This window comes from Centroberyx affinis, unplaced genomic scaffold, assembly GCF_046629955.1.
Source record: "Centroberyx affinis isolate AG114_WGS23_722 - 3 ecotype Tasmania unplaced genomic scaffold, CSIRO-AGI_Caff_v1 ptg000718l_1, whole genome shotgun sequence".
In the NCBI taxonomy this organism is placed as follows: domain Eukaryota; kingdom Metazoa; phylum Chordata; class Actinopteri; order Beryciformes; family Berycidae; genus Centroberyx; species Centroberyx affinis.
The window spans coordinates 277,162-299,976 of record NW_027279335.1 but is presented as its reverse complement, the minus strand read 5'-3'; the positions used below and the strand labels follow the sequence as shown (position 1 = coordinate 299,976).

The window sequence follows — 22,815 nt, the reverse complement described above, 5'->3', positions numbered from 1 at the left end:
ACATTTCCATCTACTGTGCGCTCAGTTTTAAAGATATCATTATCATTTTTGGGCTGTTTACTAATTAAGGTACGACGATTTTAAAAATCATGTTGTTTTTTTCCCGTAACGTACGGTTTAGGAGGACAACACTGTGGGATCGCAGTCAGTTTTTGCTATAAACAGAGAGGGACGACGTCAGAATCGGGGGTAGGTATCAGTGTACGAAAGATTTATCTCACTTTAGCCGACATGTTCTGCAAATTTCAGCTCTCTAGGACATATGGCTGATTCTTAATGAATTTTTGAAGTTGTGACTAATGCCAATGAAGATTTGGTTATTATACAATAAGCCACGCCCACTTTAATCAATAATGACCAAATTTCATGGATCGACTTGGACATCATCCTAGAACATGTAAACATTTTCAGAAAAATCTGTGCAGTCAATTATGAGATACGCACTTTTTGCATTTGTAGCACCCACTAGTGGTAGAGCTGAAAATGCTTTTGTGGGTGTGTTCATGCAACACTTGTCAACATGTGTTTCAAATTTTGGCTTAATTAGATGAACGGTTAATGAGGGGTCCAGCACTAGGTGCTTGGACTCCTAATTATATTTTGCCAGTGGCTTACTGCCCATGTTAAATTTTGGCCTTTGGCCTTCTATGTTTTGCTCCTTTCATTTTTGAATAATCAGTGTTCAATAGGATATTTTTGTGCCTACGGCCCACTAACCATGTTACATTTTGGCCTGTGGCACTACACTGTTATGGACAAACTGGGTTCCAGTTTTTAGACCGTAGGCAGGTGGTGCCTTACTCAATGCGTTATCCACGCGTCATATGATGGTGATGTGATGTTGAAATTAGTTGAAATAATATTAGTAGTCAATACAACCACAATCTTGTGACCACTGAGCAGATCCATTTGAGCAGATCCATTTGAGCATCTTGGGTGTTCAAGGGCGTCTTGATGGTAGTTTGTAGGAGGGAGGGGGGGGCTCAAACCAGCAACCTTCCAGTCACCAGCCTCCTTCTGTACACTACTACTGCCTCCCAACAACTTTCAGATGAATAGTATGAGTAAATTTGACAGCATTTCACACACATACACACACACACAGACATGTACACACATGTACGCACGCGCACAAACACGCACACACAAATGCACTCATATTTCAGATGATATTGGCAGACGGTGTTTGAGAGCTCCTATTATGCCTGTGAATGAGCTGTTTAGTGCTTGATGTGGGCTCTGGCAGCAAAACAGAGGCACCTGCTATTTGATGTGCCCTCTGCCGCTGTCAGGTACAACACAGATGAATCTGTTATATTCCTTTCTTCTTTCCCTTTGTTCACTTCTGAAAGCCGAAATTCAATCCCTAATCTTTTACAGCCCCCTGGCCCGTATCCCAGCAGGTTATGGCATCCAAAAGTAATTTGTTTACTGGGTTAGAGACAAATATTTCAACTCTAAAAGCAGCACCTATATGGATAACTAATGTCTTGGCAGTTGCAAGGTTCTCTGGGAACTTCAAAGAAACAAGTTTCATTTGTATTGGAAAACATTTATATTGAAATAACTGTCACAAAATAATTGTGACTGAACTATAATAGCCACACAGCCATCCTGCACACTTGTGGCACACAAGCCTACAGACACACACACTTCTTTAGAAGACACAACACACTCACTGTCACACGTACATGCACACACACACACACACACGTGCACACACTGCGTCTCCTAGAAGTTGGATTTAGCCCATAATGATTTCAGTATCATCTCTCCTGGTCTCTCCTGTAGTGTAATTGAATCTAGTGGTTACTGAGCTGAGTGGTGGCTGCTTGACAGGCGCAGGCCTCAAAGAGAATTCTGCCTGACACTAAGACCCTGAGCCATATAGGGAGGGATGGACGGATTTAGGCAGAAAGAGAGAGAAAAATGGATAGAAGGTTAAATGGGAAAGAGTCAATATTTTACTCACCTCAGGCCCTTTTTATAACTTTCTTCGACACGTATTTTGTGCTCATGACCAAATCCAAGCCAAAAAAAAGTATCTTTATGTCAAAATTAGCCATGTACATTTATTTTCTCCAATCGTCTGTGGCATATCAAAAGCTAAAGCTAATATCTGAGGTATGAATACTAAAGGCATCATTTTTATTTGGTCTTTTGTATCATATTATTCACAATGTACAATGAATCAATATAGGATATAGTCAAGAACATTTTTAGACAATGTGGAGACTGTAAACTGTAGCTAGTTCTGGCAAAGTTCTACTGAATGTATTAGTAGCTGTAAAATATTGTTTTTTTTATGTCTTTCTCCATCTGTCCCTATGTATATCTCTGACAGCATTGATTAGAACTTAGCACATGATCTCCCTCTCTACTAACTAGTCTAACTCCTACACTAACTCTAATTTTTTATACAACGAATGTACATATGGCCAGTTTATCTACAAGCCCAGGATGTTTTACCAGCTGTTTGCTCTCATATTTAATGCAGAAACACAGGAGAGCGTCCCCTAATTTCCATTTCTGCATGTAAATGTAAGGGTTTGTTTTGTGTGTGTGTGTGTGTGTGTGTCTGCATCTGCAGGTATGTGATGGATGTCTGCACACATATACATTGTTGAAGGAGTGCATGCAGTCCTTCATGTCCATGAATGAAGATGCAGTTGCGGTCCCTCAGTAAGCCTTTCAAGCCAAATGGCCGTTTAAGTGAGTTGTCAGAGAGGATGTCGGGGCCTGTAGAGCAGTTTTACCGCGCATCCTTTCCAGTCCAGGGGTTAGCGCAACAAACAGCGCCTGGGCATCACGTACGCTGCCAGTCGTGAAGGTAAATCATCTCCTCTTCCTCTCTTTATCTTTCTGTCGTTTACTTTATCCCGCTGAGCATGAAGAGCACCTTGATTTGCGTGCCACGCAGAGATGGGTGGAGATTCGTCTGTCAAAAGGAAGGCAGGCTCGCGTTCGTGAGTGACCATCCAAAAGTGCATTTGCAAGAGAGAGCGGGAGAGGGAAGGGAAGGTGGGGAGGGGAGAGGGGGAGGGGGGGGGGGGGGCTGCAGAGGGAAAGATTGAGTGAGAGGGGGGAAGATTGAAGGGGGAGCGAGAACGGCTTGCACTCCCAAAAGCCATTAAAGTTTGATTCACCCACTCCTCACTCTTTGAATAAATCAACCTGTCGTTCCCTCTCTCCCTTTCTTTCAAGTCCGTGGGTCCCACCCCTCCATCCCCACCCGCCCCCCACCCCCCTGCCTTTGGCGCTCTCCCTCCCTCTAACAGTCACTCACAGAATTGGGAATTCTGGCAAGGTTTTGCTAACATGGCAGGCCATTGTGCATCTTGTCAATCCCTGTGAGTTTTGCAGCTGCTTATGTGTTTGCGTATAATATGTATATATGGGTGTCTAAGAGAGAGAGCGAGACCTCTTGCTCTCATGGCATTTAACAGTATCTATGATACCATGGTGATAGGAACAATGGTGTGTGCTCAAAGAGGGAGGAGGTTAATGTGTGGAAAAATTTGTTCAGCCGTCACAGCCAGCGCCATCAGCCTCACCAGGGTTCCATTTGGCATTATGCAAATTCGTACCTCGCCAATTCTCTCTCTCTCTCTTTCTCTCTACTTCTGTGTCTCGCTACTCGCCTCCCTCCCCATTCTTCTGTTTCCCCCCATCACTGTTCCTCCGACCGTGGCTAGATTTGCCTTAATAGAGCTTTATAGCCTTTCCAATTTGCTCAAATCTGTTTTGGCTGTCACTTCCACCGTGGAGATGGGAGGTAGGAGGCGTATTAAGAAAAATGATGTGTTGTGGAAGAGAATAGGAGAGAGGTGAATAGGAGCAGAAATACTGTTGCATGTAGACCCACTAGCAAGACCGTGTTCTTGCATTGTGAGTTTTCCTCCCTTCTTGTCGGCAGGTTTCTTGCCAACAAGTTTGCTGGAGAAAGGATAATTAATACATCAGCCCGTTGTAGAGCAAGCTCTGTAACTACAACTCACTCACTAGATCTGGTGGACGTAGTCAGTGCTTTGTTAGAATCTCCTTTTCTGCCTCAACTTCTACTCTCCAATTTACGCCTCAGATCGCAAGTATTACTGAGCTACGTTGCAGCGCGCGTACATGACAACGAAAGCACACCTAACAGCTCTCAACCTAATTAAAGTGATGAACAGATGTTTAAGCTCCAAGTTACCGACCATCTCTGTCAAATCATTGCTGCAGAAAGCACATTCATACATTGTCATCCAATCAGCCTGACGTTCGGTGGTAGCGCCTCGTCTTTACTCTTCCTCTGATGGAAGGAAACGGCAGTTTTTTTTCTCTCTCTCTTGAGAAAGGTCTTCTGACTTGAAATGTCGATCGCACACTGAAAGATGCAGAGGTGATGTGTGTGTGCAGGAATCTTCTTTCATTACATGGACAAGTGAACTTTGACTCTCTGCACCGTTGGAAGAATGATGTGTTGTCGTCCCTAGCAGTGTACAAAGGGCTGGTAGATATGGCCAAAATATCTAGTCTGGATTTTCCTATTTTTGTCAATATAATGACATTTGATGATTTGTTTTTTTCTGATACAAATCACGCTGTAATGTGATGTGTTTTGATGTCTTTTCTGTGTTGTAACAAAATTGCTGTTTCACAGCTTTCATTCAAAATAGTCTGCATTTTCCTTTTGCTTCCATTACAAATTCTCTATCATACTGCGACAAAGTGCAATTTTTATATCAGGGTATATACTAGTTTCAGACAGACAAATTTAAGACTTTTGAAGACCTTTTAATGCTACCTGGAATTGAATTTAATACCAATTTAAAAAAAATACAAAATGAAGAAACAAAGCTGGCAAAACAAGGCTATTTCCAATTAAACATAGCTAATGAAAGTTCTGAAACTAGATGGGCAGAAGAAGAAAAAGGACACCAGGAAATTAATTGTTAAAGGACCTGAGATCCAATTGTGTTTAGTAAAACAGATATGATGAAAAGAAAACTAAGAAAAAAAACATGTTTTACATATTGCATTATTAACCCTGTTCTGTATTAATCTATGAGTGCACATGCAGTCTAAAGAAACTTCTCTTTGCATGGTGAAAAAATTAGACTTCTCATAACTGTAAGATATTTTTATACCTTTTAAGGCCTTAAATTTAGATTATTTTAAGATTTTTTCAGATGTTTTAAGGACCTATGGATAACCTGTATATGTATTGGATGAATACAAACAAATGAATACGAAACAAACAAATTAAAATACCATTGACACAGTAAACAGAAATTCAAGGTAGAGAATGCTACATTTATGTATATCCAGTGAAAAACTGAAGTAGTGGGTGGTGTTTGGTCTGGGGTTAATGCATCAGAAAATAAAATAAATTCAAGGCACTGTTCATGACATAAAGCTAAAATGCCTTTAATCCATTGGCTTGTTCGGTGACCAGGAGTTAAAAACTTAAAAAGTGCAGCAGAACATACAGAATAATGAACAAATTCCATGTTCCCATACAACACATGCATCAGTGGCATGGTTTTGTAAAAGCATACCCTTTAGTGGATGTATATTAGTATTGTAAAACTTAAAATGACAGTATATTGCCCAGGACTAGATGCCCTGTGGCCACTAGCACTGTTACCAGTTGCCTTCACCAAGGTCTCTCCTCATCCAACCGAAGCCTCTTCCCTCCTCCCGCCTCCTCCTCCTCCCCACCTCCTCTTTGTGCCCCCCATCCCTGGTGTCCGTAACATAAGTGCTTTGATGTATAATTGAGTCGTGCGCTCGACCGCTCCTCTCCCCCTTTCTTCCTCTCTTTCCTCTATGCACCCCCAACGCCCCCACCCCCCCGGGACCCGGCTTATAGAAAAGGTGGGTTAAAAGGGGAGAGGGGAAAAAAGAGAGAGAAGCAAGAGAGGGCAGGGAAATTGAGACATCGCTTATTAGAGAGGTTTTCGCAGGAGAGAAGACTATCGGATTGTGATACAGCTACTCCAGGAGAAAAGCGCGGGACGAGTCAACAGCCGCGCGGATGCAAACCTCGGGCCAAATTTCGACAGTCGCTACGAATGAATCAATAAAACGCTATTACAGAATGCTGTTGCGTGAGAGAAGGGGGGACTGAGGCAGTGGAAGAGACAGGCGAACCCCCCCGACGCTCCTCTTGTTGAGCGCTCCCTTAACTTGTGTCATGTCTCATCAGCGAGATGTGATTTCATTTGACAATGTCACATTCTACTAATTGAGATAAAGAGAGTGACGAGGAGGGGAATGAAGTGACAGAGATAACAGGGTGGGATATGCGCTTTGTTGGGGGAAATACCAAAAGGCATGGTGTGCTGGACAGGAGATGATTATTCTATGCTGCCATTCTGTGTTAGTGCCGGTTGTGTTGTTTGTGATGCATTATCATACGGTATACACACAGCCTAAACTTCCAATATTCTTCTGGTAGATTTTGCTGCGTTTAAACTGGAAGTACAAGTCTTCCTACATGCAGTACTTTACTTTGCCTACTCCTCTCTGTCTCCTCACTCTTCTCTGCTGCAGAGCTACATGAAGTGGTTGCAAACGGACCTCTGTAGTGCAGCGGCTTCTCTATACAGGCTAACACCTCTCTGTCTATCTGTTTATCAGCATGTGTCTCGCATTCACTTCAGTTCAGTCCAATTCAATTCAAATATGCTTTATTGGCATGGTAAGATGTTTCCTATGTTGCCAAAGCAACAGTATATCAGCTGAGGTAATATTGTAGATATTATAGACAACAACAGATGGTTAGTAAAGTCTTCAGTGCCATAATGTAAAACTTGTTGAATAGAAGATTCAGACATTTTTAGCCAAATTGTTATGTGGAGATAGAATTTGGAGATTTTCTGCCTGTCTCTGTCTCTCTCTCTCTCTCCCTCTCTCTCTCTCTCTCTCTCTCTCCCTCTCTCTCTCTCTCTCTCTCTCTCTCTCTTTCTCTCTCTCTCTCTCTCTCTCTCTCTGTCTGCCTCTGTCTCTCTTTCTCTCTCTGTCTCTCTCTGTCTGTCTCTCTCTCTGTTTCTCTCTGTCTGTCTGTCTGTCTGTGTCTCTCTCTCCAGTAGTCTTTAGGGAGCTTCTGTGACAGTGCTCTAATGGTATCTAATTTGTGTGGCATCTAAAGTGTGTGTGTGTGTGTGTGTGTGTGTGTGTGTGTGTTGTGTGTGTGTGTGTGTGTGTGTGTGTGTGTGTGTGGATGTGGATGTTCAAATCCACATACTTGTGTTTGGGCTGGAGTGATTGAAAATGAAAATTATGTACATATCCCCACAGTCCATGTCCTTTGCTGATCAAACACTTACGAGTCCTATTAGAGTCCGCAGACATATTATGGAGGCATTTTTATGCTCCAGTTGTGTGGTCCCTCCCTGAAGACAAGGATAGGAGTGATGAGTACACACACAAACACACACACACACACACTGAAAGCACTGGAATAATACATGGGAAATTACAGGCAGCAGGGTCATGGTGCAGGAGAAAGGCGGTCTGCATGTATGTACTCAGATGTGTCTGCAATTGCTTGAAGTCTATGTGTTATGCATTGGATGGAGAGCAGGTATGTTTTTTTTCTGTGTGTTTTGTTTGTGTTTGTGTGTGTGTGTGTGTGTGTGTGCGTGGAGAGACTCCTGAGACATTAAGACTCATGCAAGTAGAGCCCCATCTGCCCTCACAATACACCATGCCCAGAGGCTACTGATAGAGAGAGATGTGCAGTGTACCTATAGGACCGGACCGCAGAACGGAGAGATTCGGGAGTACAGAGTTCAAAATGAAGTGAGGACACACAGAGGCCTCCAACATAAACACACACACACACAGAGATAGAGATGGAGGGGGGGCAGATAAAGATACAGAGAGAGAGAGAGGAGAGAAAAGCAGTGGGGGGAAAGGGGAGAGAGCAGGCTGTCTATTGAAAAACAGCAGTGAGTGCATTGAATCCCATGTGATGTTGCTGAGATGAGATGGCCTCAGCGGCCTTTTGCAGCACGGTTCTTTTGAGAATGTGCAGTGTGAAGTGCAGCCTCTTTTGGTCATTGGCGGCCTCAGACACTTTTTTTTACTTTTGTGAGGAGAGGTGCCTTAGTCAGCATAGTCAAGTCATGTCAACTTCATTTAAATAGCGCTTCAAAACATAATACCAGTTTGTACCAAGCTGCTTTACAAAATAGGGGAGTTACAGAAAGCATGGAGGAGCAACAGCAAAATTAAGATGGAAGGGAAATAAGAGCATGGTTAAAAGCAGGAAATCAAAGCAATAGAGCATAAAAGTACATGTCAAATACAGTGAAAGGCCAATATATTTATGATGAGTTTATGATGAGTTTTAAAACTTTTGACAGATTTAGTTGATATGATGCTTTGGGGAAAGCTGTTCCACAGTCTCTGCACCGCCACAGCAAAATCCCTGTCACCCATCAGTCGTAATCGGGACCATGGGATTGCCAGAAGCCCCTGATTAGTGGACCTGAGGGACCAAGCAGTAATATGTGGAGAGAGGAATTCAGAAAAGCAAAGCTTTGAAAATAAACACAAGGATTTTGTTGTCGATTCTGTAACGGAGAGGGAGCCAGTGTGAAGACACTAGAACAGGAGTTCTTTTTTTGGATATAGATAAGTGGCTGAAGTGTTCTGGACAGGCTTGAGATAAGAGATAGATGGCTTAGTAATACAAGATTACACTGAGTTACAGTCAAGACAGGAAGAAAAGAAGATATGAATGACTCTCTCCAGGTTGGAAAAGACCAGAAAGGCCCTTATTTTTAAATATTTCTCAGTTGATAAAAGTTGAATTTCACAACTGAACAAACCTGTTTGTCAAACTTCAAATGCTTCACCAGGCTGTGTTGTTTAGCAAAGGTTAGATGCTCTGGCTACAGTGACTTGTTTCAAGTCAAATTCTGCTCTCTAACAGGTTAGTTTTAAAAAATAATCACCTATTCATCCAAGTCTTGGCATCAAACACATGAACGGTTCATTTAATAATCAATTTCTAATTCTGACTCTGATTTGCTTGTGTGGTGCCAAAGCCGTCGGACCCACTATTTAGCAGGTCTTCTAAATCTCTTCCAGCCACTCCACTCCATCTCTCCCCTCCATGTTAGTTCTGGGTAATTGCCCCAACAATGTTGGCCTCACTCTCTGTGCATTCATATCAGGACGCTCATACTGGTGAGTGACTGTGAACATAATCCAGCTGCCATAATGAGCCTCTCCATCGCTATGTAAAGATACCGCTCGAGTATGGGATTATGGGGCTTTATAATGATGTTCCAGATGTGCACCTTTACAGGTGATTGCCCTCACAGTGTGAATAGTAAAGGATTGTGAACATGGAACAACAAGAGCACGCAGCACCAAGCTAATTGAACAATGTACAGCACCAGTTTACATGACGCTAATGAAGGGATATAGGTGGATGGATACTGTGGATCTCTCTGCTGCTGCCTCTGCTTTTTGTCTTATATCTCATTTTTACGCACACACGCAAACACACACACACAAACTCGCACACACCTCTCTTCTACCGGTCCCCGATTCCCCAATGTCTTTATAAGACCAAAGTGCTGCACTGATTAAAGTCAGAGTTTTATGGAGAGCTGTGAAAAATATGACAAAATAAATAAATAAATAAAGCCAGAGTGCCTTGCCCCCTAGGCAACGGCCGTTTATATGATAATCAGCTCCCCTCTAATTTGCATTTAATTCTATTAAAAAAAATGACTTCTTAAGAAAAAAAGGGACGTAGTAGAAAAGAATAGAGAAAGTAGAGAGATATACGAGAATGAGAGATATTCTGTAGGAGGAAAGCGAAACTGACTTTGCTATCATTTACGTATTAACGTCTATCATCAGGTAGTTAATTACCTTTTACCTGCAGGGCCACCCAGCTCATAATAAGGGTGATGCCATACATGTAGATACAATTTTGAATGCATGTTCACACATCACCCTATAAACCACTAATTTGCAGTCTTATTAACCCTTTGAGTCAGGTTTGATGTAGGAGGATAGAGGCTACCAATCGTCTTGACCACAGTTTCTTTTGTTTACGATAATTATACCGAGGTATTACAATGAATTTGACCATGATATATTGATGCTTAAAAATGTCCCATGTAGCACCTTTAAATGAGGGTTGTAAAACACTTCTCATCTCCTCCTCTTGTCTTCTCCTCCATTGAGACGGATAGGGAGCCGGTCGTCGGTCTGGCCCGTCCTTGTCCCCCTCCTCCTGGGATCAAGCCGTCTGCTCCTCTCCCTCTCTCTCTGGCTCTCTGGATCCCTCCGGCTGGACCTGATTACCTTTACACTTAAACAAACAGCCCTGGTTCTTAGGAGGCAGTCAGCCATAAGCTCCGGCAGCGAGGTGGGGGGATGGGGGGGTGGGAGGATGGGGGCAGACTGATCAGAAGATAAAGATAAAGACGTTATTTGTTATTTGTTATCAAGTCACATACTGTATGTTCAGACAGAGGTATTTCTGAACCAACAGTACACACGCATCGCTATGCACGCATGGATATTGAACACACGTACACTCACGCACACAACGCACGGACGCGCCCAAACACACATACACATTCATAGGCTGTCCTTGCCTTTCAAACGTGGCTCTCCTCGCTGTCAGTCGGTGTGGAATCATTTTGTTCGGCTGAGTGCTTCTCCAGAAAATCGCCCATCGCTCAGCCAGGCCATCGAGTGGACAGAGAGGAAAGCAGTGCCAGAGCAAGACAGAGTGGAAGGAGGTTATAATGCGAGCAATTTTTCGCCAACGGTTTCTGTACGGTATGCAAAAAGCGCCGCTACGTATTATGTGTTGTTGTATTATGTCTTGCTGCCAGTTTAGCAGAAATTCATTGGGTACAGGAGGTCAAATGAATTGTCGGGTACAGGCAAACTGCTGTTTGAAAATGGAAGAGGGAAATCAATGGCAGCTATGCTGGAGAAAGAAGTGCATACAAACAATATTGTCAATCCAGTCAGTCAAGCAATTGATTTTCTGACAAGACCAATCATAATCCAATTTCAAAATGCTGCGATTCTGAAGGTAAAATACACACACACACACACACAGACACACACCCCCCAATTTAGAACCATAGATGGTGCTAACCTCCTCTTTCTAACTGTCACTTGTAGGGGCATTTCTATTAGTCTCTTTAAAGACAGAGCGGAACCTTCTTTCACTTCATTTAAGATCAGCTTTTTTCTCATTCCTCCTCTGCTTTGTCGCCATCAACACAGGAATCCTCAGAGAGGCTGGGAGGAGGGGGGTGTTAAAGGGAAAAGGGAAAATGAAATATAAAAAAGGTAGATAATTGAAAATCGGATCCCAGGCAGTTTAGCTGCTTTGTGAATGTGAGTGCCCTTTTCCTCATCCGAACCTTCCCGTCTTGCTTCCACTTTTTCCCTTCTGATTTATCTCCTGTTTCTGATTGGCCAGCGTCTCTTGGGAGTTTGCAGAGCTGGGTGGCCGTTAGAGATACAGGTTCAGGTATGAGGCGGCCACAAACACGGATCTGTCGGAACAAACACTCACTCAGGACTGAATCAACAGACATACACCGCAAGCATGCTGATAACATGCATATAGAAGTACACATACACACAAACACACATTCATGCACATGTGCGTGTTGATTTGGTGAATTCAAGCCAATTCTAAGTCAGCAAAACCAAACTTCAGCTTCTCAGCAGAGGATAAATCATTTCTGTCTAATTTTCTCCATTTACTGTTGCAGCCCTGCACATGAAGGACATTTAGTCTTGATTCAATAACACAGTGAATTATTGATAAGCTAATTTCAGAGGTGAAATATGGCTTTTTGTGTCACCTCTGTGATTAATTGAAGTGCTCCCGTGATTCACCTGGTTCAGCATCTCTGGCAAAGCCACACACAGTCTGTGAATCCTTACCAGAACTCTAACCTCAACTACACACATGCCTGTGTCTCCACTGAATGAGTGGAACAATATATAAATTAATAGACTCAGAGTACCCTGGGGTATATTTTTGATACTTATTAGTAGTTTTTATTCGTCATTTGTCAGCATTGTTTTTCTTTCCTAAGGTTTTATGAAAGTCCTTACTTTGACCTGTATATGTTGGAATCATGTGACTTATTGATATTACATTGACCTATAACCTTAACATGACTTATGTATGAGGTTCCTTGTTTAGGTTCTTTCATGGTATGTTGTTTGTTTTTTTGTTTTTTGTTACGCACAAATTGCAGAAGGATGCACTCAAGCTGGTCTCTTGACCAAAACTATTTTGTACTTTTTGTACCTCTCATACTTAACTTTGCAAGTGATGCACAGCTTTATTTCAGTTCCACTTGCAGTGGAACTGAAGTAGTTTCAGCTTCATGTTAGTAGCATATTGGCTGTTATCAATAGCTGTTATCAGCTCTTATCCTTCTTCTTGCCCTTCAAAACAAACGTACGCAGAGCGACGCTAGGGAGGGAGAGGGGGACAGGCAGCAACATTCTCTTTGTGTCTTAATTTTGAGAAACACAAAATAATACATGTAGTACCTATACATTGCCTGGGTCAGAGAAGCCCTGTAAAAGCAACCAGACTGACCACAGCAGTGATCCACCCATTGCTACTGTAACACAGCCTATTTATTTAACTTCTCTCTTCTCTCTAACTTCTCTCTCCTTTTCATTATTTTGCTCAGTGTCTTCTCATTTGCAATACATTGCCTCACACAGGCAAGAACAATGCCAGCAGCAGTGTGACAGGGCGTCGGATGTGGGAGGCAGTGATGGAGGGACAGAGGTTGTGAGAGGCAAGAGCTGGAGGGGTGAGAGGGGCTGGTACAATCACAGGCCTGCTGGGCTGGAAGCAGAGAGCAGACATAGAGCCGGGGAGAAAGTAGAAAGCCTTCCGAGCAGCGTAGGTGTAATCATGGATCTATTGTAGTGAACAGCTGGGCTTCTGTGGTTGGGACCAGCGGGGTGCCAAAGCCTAGGCATTGCCCCTGCAAATTACCCTGCTTTTAATGTTTCCCACAAAATATGAACGGCGCATTGTGCTCAAAGGTCTGTGAGTCTGCCATGGCCATAACCAGGTAGGACGAAGAAGTCAACTTGACTTCAAATTGGCAGAAATAATATGCCAGAGATTGGCTTTTGACTGCATTGTCTCACTGAATCAGCAGTAAGTGAGTGCAGAGCAGACTGTACATGTAATATTGCATTAGTGTTAGTGATCATGTACATAAGGGCAGGCTGGCTGGAGTGACTTTACAGGCCGCAGGTTAGCTGCATGCCCACACTGAGTTCTGAAAATAAGGGCTATTATTATATTATATTAAATCCGTATTCTTGTTAATTTATCTCATAAATACTGTAAGTTTGTATGCTTGTTGGTGAGCATTAGTGTTTTAACATTTTGTTAAAAAGTACAGACTGACCAGAAGAAAGCTTTGCTTTTTTGGACTCATGTTATGCTCTCTTCATTTAGCTGAAACAGAACTTTTAATAAGGAGTGGGTCCTGTTCAGGAGAGTGAAATAAATGTACTGAGGGGTTGGACCAAAACTTATCAAAATATAAAATATGAATTCATGCACACACTAAAATGCTATGTACAGCTTAATTTGTAGTTTCATTTTCTTGAAGGAACATTCCATAATTGGTTATTCATCCTCCGGGGACCCACAGTTATGCCCCCTGAGTAATGAAACAACCCTTTTTGTTTTGCCAAAGATCTATATTTCCTTTTATATTGTATTTCCATTTATGAGTGAAGGGCATGCCCGTAGAGTTGGGAAGTGATGCTGCATTGTACCTGGCTGTAGTAGTCACATTCCACCCAAATCGGACAGAGTAATTCTTCACTGTTCACAGCCCCATGCTGGGGCTAGTCTATGCATCTGCATATCCTGGCTCCCAGGCTGGGCTCAACAGCTAAAGAGTTAAGACATGACAGATATTTTATGGATTGCATAGGCCATACAATAACGTACTCCTCTGACAATGTTCGCTCGGGATTTGCTGTTCTCACCCGTCGACTCACAGCTCTGTCTGCTTATTCCGAGTCATGTTGTCCATGACTGACAAAAAAGGCTGTGCATGGTCCCACTCATGACAGCAGACACATTCTTCCTCTGTAGGCGTAGGAAGTCAACGTCCACACAGTCACCAGCAGGCGCTGTTCACTCGTCCTTGGGCTGGATCATTGATTACAGTGGGTAGAGGTTGTTTTGTGAGGTTGGGTGTCCTTTTCTCTTTGCCTCAATTCTTCCTCGCTGTATTCAGGCTAAAACATGTACGACTGTACATCTGCCTCCAACAGTACCCGACCAAAGTTGTGCTCAGGCATATAATCATCTGAAGGGATATGGACAGCTCCAGCTTCTTGCTTGGCAGACAAAACACTTCCTAGAAATCTCAGAGAAGAGGAGAAGGACAAAGTTGGTGAAAGCCCTCCCCCTCGTTTTTGTCAATCAAGTATTTTTCAGCTAAATTATTTAGTGGCATTCGCAGACTGAGATTATGGTTAATCAAAGGTGGAATGTTCCTTCAACCTTTATTCATCCAAGAAGGTTGACTGAACATGTATGCTCTTTAGTAGCAATGCCCGGCTTAACACTCCCACACACACATTCAAACCTCGGCATTGGGGCAATTGAGGGTTAAGTGCCTTAGTGAAGGGCACCTTGATGGTAGCTGTTGAGGCAGGGAGGAGCATGTTTCACTCACTTTTGAACCAGCAAATCTCTGGCCACAAGCCTGCTTCTCTAACTGTTCGTCTACCGCTACCCAAAACTATTTAATTTGCATTTAATGCCAAAGAAGTTCCAACTGTCACACACAATCAATAGAGCGTTATTTAGCAGAGATGCATCTTTTCTTATCAAGCCCAATCTGTAGACCATTTGGTTTAAAAATCTCAGGTTGAATGCATAACATTCTCTAAGCACAAAATCGATGCTGTGCCTGTGTTGTTATAGACGTCATAGATAAGCAAATCCTGAGCAAATGGAATCTGTAGAATACTTAATCATGGAGACGCATGCTGGCAAAAAAAAAGGGTCCTAAATACTACTTATGGCAGTATCAGGTGATGAATTAACACAGTTGAATCTTAATTGTCAAAAATGGTAATGAATGCATCTAATATGTACTCTGCAGATGAATAGAAGAATGCTAACCAGCTATGATGGGATAGTGTTTATCTTGTCCTTTCAAATAAAACCAAAAACATATGGCATGAATTCCATTGCTGATGGAGACCAATCTGCATGTCCTTGGAGAGTTGAGAGTGCAGAGCGCAGGTAGTACTTCCACAACCTATGTTTTAATGAATACCAATGGAATGCTACCGATGCAAAATGAATAATTTCCAAATATACTTGATATTTCACGTTCAAGTTGATCATTTCTATACAACATGGAAAATATGGTGTGTAGAATGCTTAGAATATTTTAATTCATTCTTTAATGTTCTCCCCCGTTAGTGCTGTCTACCACTTTTTGCTTTCAGCCGCACTATACTTACTCCTCTGTAGTGAGAGGCGTGTTTGAGTGATTTGCATAACTTTCAGAACAAATCATACACTAATTTGGGGCTTTTAGCTTGTGCACCTGAAGAGTGTAATTTGCCCTCACACTCCAATTTAAGTGAATTTGGGCTTCGGTTCTGTCACCGCTGGACTGACATATAAATGAATCAAGCCGAGCTGTGGCGTGCCAGAGCATCATCAGGTACAGCGATGAGAATGTTATTTCATCATGGACCCCTTAGAGGAGAGAGCAGTAGAATCCATTACACTTCCAGCTCCAGCTCCCAGCGGACTCTTACCCCCATAATTCCCCAAGGGTCAATCCTCTTCTCAGGATCCCAGAGAGCGTCTGGGCTGCGCAGTCCTGAGACCTGACCAGTGCTGACTCTCTGGGTCCCAGAAGGCCCCCTGTCATGCTGAACCTGAAATTTGCACCACAGGAGACAGGCACTCCTGCTGCTGCCTGCAGCCTAGGCAGAAGACACAGGAGGGCAAACACCACCATTAGATATTATACAGCAGAGGCAGAGTTAAAAGAGAATGGGGACTCCCTTCTGTATTAGTGATGTCTCTTGCCTATTAGAGACAGGCTTCCTCCTTCATATGCTCATATCTGTGCTCTCTCTTTCTCTCTATCTTTCTCTCTCTCTCTCTGTCTTTCTTGCTCTCAATCTGTTTTATTCAATCTGCTTACAACTCGCAGTCTGTCGTTTTCTCTCTCATTCCTGACATTCTTGTTCTTGCTTTTGTGCTTACAGTATGTTCTTCCTTTCGATCTCTGTCTCTCTCTGTCTCTGTCTGTCTCTATCTCTCTCTCTGTCTCTCCCTCTATAAGCGGTTGCTCTCAGAGGGAGATGAGGGGGATTCCCGCAGTGCACTTCAGATAAATCGAGGCAGGGAACTCTCTTCATCCCTCTCCATCCGTCTCTCTGTACTTAACATGCGGCTCCCAAAAGGAAAAAAGCTCCATTTATTCAAAACCTCCAAGTCACCCTCAAGTCAAATATGCAGGAATATGAACCATGGCTAACAAGTTGGCTTTTGCACTTGTGAGTGAATAGGCGGTGACACGTACGCCCACGGTGCATTTCAACTAGCGCGGGCCGCTGTCCAGTTTAGCAGCCACTCGTCTTGCCATTCCTCAGTGGGCGTTGTTTATTGTGCGGCTTGTTTATGGAGAAGTGATTGGACAGTCTTATGGGCTAATAAAAACAGAAGGATTCACCGCCTCGCTCTTTGCGCCTGGTCACCCCCATTGACTCCTAATCGGCATCGCACTGGTTCAATCAATGGCCTGATGAAGGGGCGATTGACTCCCAGTGGAAGACACAAAAGGCCAAGCAGAAGACTAACAATATGTCTGATGGCTCTCCGCTCTCTGATGGCCGCCATGACGAGAGCTGGGAAGAGCAGATTACCAGACGGCTGCTAGCGCCGTTCGGTGGAACGCAGAAAAATTCAGCTTGGAGGGCCGATTGTTCATGGGAACCATTAAGTAAACCATCAATGCACGTCTTTGTTCTGTTTCTCTTTCTGTTACAAGGGACCACTGATGTTAACAGACCATTTATGACCTTCACAGCCTTCTAGGAGAAAGAGAGGGAAAAGGAGAATCTAAGAGAGTTGGTGAATGGGTATGATTACGTGAGCAGGCGTCGAGGCCTTCAGAGTTTCATGGCATTACACCTATGATTGTTTCCCCTATAATTCTGTTTTACAGTAGCAGCATGATCTCGTCACTATTTGTCACTTCCATCATGAAGGTGCGTCTCAGAGGAAATACATTTGATTACAAAATGATTTGAATCTTGCATATTTTCAGTAGTGGCACTGCTACTGAATTATTATAGAAACACTACAGAAAACACTACAGAAAATGTTTTATTTTTAGTATGACAGGTCATGATTCTGGTAAGTAAGAGTATATATAAAGGAAACACTAGGCGTAACAAAGATGAAGTTCCCCTTCACACAGCCTGGTCTGCTAACCAAAGCACTACCACACTGAAACATCAGCTGGTCATCTGTGCCCAGCAACACTTTGAACTCTTCACCGTGGCGCTGCCAGTTCTAGGAGATCAAAATGAAGTCTGCGTGTGTTGGTGTGTCTACCTGTCTGCGTTTTAGCGTGTCTGCATGTATGTGTGTGTGTGTTTGCGTATATGACAGAGAGAGAGTGTGAGATTATTTACTGAGCCCTCGTGGCGGTCGACGCTGGGCGCGCGTCGCGTGGTGTTAATGAGTCATTGTTTAGCGGGCTGCTGTGTGGAGAGAGATAGAGACTGTCAGGCTTTAGGGAAGGAAAAGGATACCACATATCACACACATACTCCACACAGATCCAGATATCACTCACACGCCCCCTCTCCCTCCTCCCATAAAGTGCTATACACACACAGACACACACCTAATGCTCAACCATCAAACTGCCTCCCTGACATCAAAGCAAAGCAGATAAAGCATTTTGCCAGACACACATGCAGGTACACGAATGCAAATGCACACACACATACACACACGCACGCACAAACAAACAAACACAAGTAGGCACATTTAATTAATTCACCTAGAGTATGATTTTGTGTAATTTTTATCCATTTAATTTGTGCCTGTGAGCTGGTGTAAAGCTGCGGGCTGTTGGGTACCTTTACAGGTGTTTCCAGTTCTCTCCTAAGCAGACAACTTGACAGGCATAATAAATATATCAGTGAAACCCAGGTTAGATGTTTATTCATATGTGGTTATTGTGGAGGGGGAGTGGATTAGCGACTCTGTTCCCTCACTCAACAACTATCGTCAAGGTTTTCTTGAGTTAGACGCTTAACCCCCAGATGCCTCAGTGGAGCTGCTCAGTGACCAAAGCAGAGGCTTGCAGTGCCGGGCGTGTTGCTGAAAAAGGGCATGCATGCTGGGATAAATAAAGGTTCAAAATGATCCGAGCCTTTTTCATAAATGTGAGCAAGACTGGTTGTCTTATATATATGATTTTTGGGCCATGTTGCAGAATGGCTCCTGACAGACTGATTTTGTCCCCTGTGTGAAGTCACATGATTGATTGATCCCTCTCAGCTGATGCCCTGTGACATCTGTTGCTCTCCTTGCTAGCAGGAAAACAGTTTTGCCCCCCACTGCTAGGCTACCTCGATCCCCCCCTCTCTCTTTCTGTCTCTCCATTCCAGTGTGGCAGGGTTTTTTAATATGGCGAGACAGACCGGTCTCCAGCACTGCTGGTGCATGTCTGCGGGCCCCGTGGGAGAAAGAGAGAGAAGGAAATCAGGGGGGAAAGAGTGATGAAAGGAGGGAGAGAGAAGAAGTGCGTAGCTGTGGATGGGCAGTAGGAGTAAGGTAAAGCGGTGTAGACAGAAGCAGTTAGCCTCTCTTACCTTTCTGTTGTGTTGTTGTGTTTCCTCGGTGACGGCCTCCTGCCCTAGAGCGAGACAGAGGGTCAACAGGTCTGTTAGCTATCTGACACACACACACACACACACACACACACACAAACACAAGCACACACAACGTAGACAATTTTACACATATGCAGTTGCTCACACACAAACACCTGCTTTCATACAAACACAGAGACAGTGTCACAAGGTGGTGCACACACACACGCACATACACACCTACACCTACACACACCCCTCACACTGGTGCAGACAGGCTGTGGGGTCAACAGCCCTCTTCCTGTGTCACTTTAGCTTTGGCTCAGAGCCCAGCTGACTTCAACACCATGACCTCCCCATGTGGTCACACTCTCCCCCTGCAACACACAAGGCCGCACACCTGGGCAATATGTGTGTGTGTGTGTGTGTGTGTGTGTGTGTGTTAGACAGAGAGTGAATGCGTGCTTGTGAGTGTGTGTGTTTTCAGTAATGTTACCGGACTGCCTCCCTTCCTTCTGCACCACCATTGCTTTTGTAAAGTTATCTATAGGCATTCTTATTTCTTATTTTGTGTGTGTGTGGTTATTTTAAGATAAAATTCCAATGAATGAGCATGTTCCTCAAAATTACAGACAAGCCGCCAGGGGAGTCTGTGTATCTCTCTATTTGGCCTCCTCTTTCTCTCCTCTGGCCAGGTTTCTATACTGACCATAGCCAATGCAAACGGCGCTCTGATATGGCATTCTGAGGCCCTTCTTCCGGGTTGATGTGAAAGTAAAACCTTATCTTATCAGCCTAGGTCATGAAGTCCTATTTGTTGTCCTATTTGCCCAAATTAAATTCTGGTGTCTGGTTTGATCACTGGCATGAAATCCCAGTGCACATGAAGTGACAAATCGAAACCTGAAGGAATAGATCACCCCAAAATGAAAGTTCAACTCATTATCTTCTCACCCCGATGTCAGTTGAAACTCAACTGAAGTTCATAGGACCACCAAAAAGCCCCTGCAGTTTCATCTCAGCCTTCTCCCAGACTATTGAAGTTAATGGAGCCATCTTTTTACGATTACGCTGTGGGTCCAAAAGTCCAATATTTACTTAAATACCCAGGATTTCTGGGTATTGAAGTTAAAACAGTTTTCAGATAGTTACCTAATTGCCAATGTGTGAAAACTGCATAGTGCAGCTTTAAAGAAACAATGCTGAGGCAACGCCTGAGTCACTTCAAACCTATCAAAGGTGATCAAAAAGCAGCCGTGTTTATCATTGCCTTCTTTAGCCTAGTCAGCCTAGCCAAGAATGCATTCTTATTTGCAGGTTTAGGGGAGTAGTAGCAGGGCGATACACACATTGGCACTCAAAACTAAGAGCTCATTATACACCAAAATTGTGATTAAATTTAATCGTGTGGCTCGGTTGTTAGATGATGCTTCACTGTGAGCCATATAAAGGTCAGAAGTTCAATCTCCTTAACCACACATATTAGAATTCATCCTGAACATTTCTCTAATTGGATTAATGGAAAAACTCTCCTACAGTATAAATGTCATGTATTTTGATCACGTCTACCTTTCTGTTGGCCTGCACTCCTTGTTAACACCTGTCTGTGTGTGTGTGTGTGTGTGTGTGTGTGTGTGTGTGTCTGCATGTATGTGTGTTTCAGAACACACCGGTGGGCACATCAGTGTTTATGGTGAACGCCACAGACCCAGACCAAGGCACAGGAGGCAGCGTTCTCTTCTCCTTCCAGCCGCTGTCGCCTTTCTTCTCGATCGATGGGGCCCGAGGCACAGTCACCGTCATCAAAACACTGGACTATGAGACCACCTCCACCTACCAGCTTACTGTCAATGCCACGGTCAGCACACACACACACACACACACACACACACACACACACACATACATACACATACATACACATACATACAGATATTTTCTTTTTGCACTAGTAAAGCCAGGCACAAACTTAATCAAATTAATGCTCATGCATATACTGTACACACTTGTGCACATTCTTTCGCAGCAATGCTAACATGTCTTTTTGTCATCTCTCAGGATCAGGACAAGCACCGGCCTCTGTCCCGGCTGGCCAACTTGGCCGTCACCATCACTGACATCCAGGACATGGACCCCATCTTCACCAACCTGCCCTACAGCACCAACATAGAGGAGGACGCACCGCCGGTCAGTAACGCAGCACCACCTCACCCGTTTGTCCACTTCATACAACTTTTATATGCGACCCTCCGCTATCCGTCCACTTCTGTCTCTCCCTCCTTGCTCTGCTCCAAACTGGTTCTGCCGCTCTGCGCCTCATCGCTCCTCCGGTTCCCCTGCCTTTCCCATGTTACATTTTCCTCTTCGATTATTCAGGAGGGTGTTTGGAGAAGGAGCGAGAGAAATGCAGTTAAAAAGGGAGGTCTGAGTTATTATCAGGAGAGGATGCCTCATCTCCCAGCCTCCTTCCTGGACCCCCACCCTACCCACCCCCACCCCTTCCCTTCCCTTCCCTTCCCCACCCAAACTCCGCCTCAGGCCCCTACATACAGTTCTGTAGGTGTTACGGCAATGTAATTACTGTGTGAGATTTACAGTCCTGCTTCAGGGATGTGAGGCCTCCAGCAAAGGTCACCGGGGCCAGGATTTATCTTGCCATGCTACCCCATCTGCCCATACTGCGTCTATGTGTGTGTGTGTGTGTGTGTGTGTGTGTGTGTGTGTGTGTGTGTGTGTGTGTGCTTTCATATGTTCGTGCCTCTATGTGCATTTGTGAGTGCATGTGTGTGTGTAATTGTGTGTATGAAGTGGGGTCTCACCCGTTGCCTTACCTTTGTCTTTATTGCATGCAGGGTTGTAATGGCTATCTAATCCACTGAGTCTATGTTTCCCTATTGGGTCTACATGTACAGCATTATGTTCACTCCCCTGACTCAGCCCTCTAAACCCTGTTCCCCAGGTGGCTAATGGTCCAGCTATTGATGTCTCCACACATAGAGACGGAATTACACACAGGGGCATAATACTGGACGTCCTTGCTTCCAGTCTCTCTCTCTCTCTCTCTCTCTCTCGGTTTTCATTCTCCCTCTCCCCCCCCTCTTTTTCTCTCACGCTTCCCATCCTCCCACCTCTCTACCCCCCTCTTCCCTGCCCTCCTACCCCTCTCTGCCCCCACCCCCGTGCGTCCGAACCCCTTCCCGACACACACACGCACACACACACACACACACACATGCCCGGGCCCGCGTGCGCCGTAGTAGAAATGTCAAGTGCTACATTTGCATGCATATTAACGGGGCGTGACGGAGTCGACGCCTGGTGTCTCCCCGACTCCCCGATTCATCAGCTGTCACCGGGAAGGTCACAGCAGGAGGGAGAGGAAGAAAAAGAGGAAGGGGGGGCGGGGGGAGAGGGGGGAGGTAGAGAGAGAACGAGGGATACAGTGGAGAGAGAGAGAGAGAGAGAGATGTTAGTGTATGAGTAAGGGCGAAAGAACAGGGAGAGAGGACAAAGGTGTCGTGTGCAAAGAGAGATGAAGGAATAAAGAGACAGGAGGGAGGGAGTTGAGGAGAGTTAGAGTGAGTTGGGTCACAAAGTTGACGCCGGCGAGTGAGTTTCCTAGTTTCTCGCAGCAGCTGAGCTCCAGTGAGCCTAGGTGTAATGCTGTGTCTCGGAGCGCTGTAGCTCTTGCCTCTGACAGTAGGGGGCAGTGTGTAATCCTATTACTGGGACGAGGTCAGTGCAGGTGAGCGGCCGAGAGATCGCCTCCCGAGCCCCCTTCGACCCGTCAGTAGATACAAGAGACAATAACAAGAGTTCTCACAGTGACATGGAGAGACGCAGGCCAAAAGTGCCGTCGTGCTTGTGCAGTGCACACACACGCAATCGCACGCACACACACAC

The 22,815-nt window shown here is 44.3% G+C and overlaps 1 protein-coding gene across 1 annotated transcript in view; it reads left to right on the top strand.

Moving 5' to 3' along the window:
* cdh23 (cadherin-related 23) overlaps positions 1-22,815 on the top strand; it is a 164,996-nt gene that overhangs the window by 42,774 nt on the left and 99,407 nt on the right. Inside the window, exons 7-8 of the mRNA XM_071519622.1 lie at positions 20,576-20,770; positions 20,971-21,099. Of these exons, the coding sequence (XP_071375723.1) occupies positions 20,576-20,770; positions 20,971-21,099 (324 nt within the window). The remainder of the gene's footprint in view (positions 1-20,575; positions 20,771-20,970; positions 21,100-22,815) is intronic.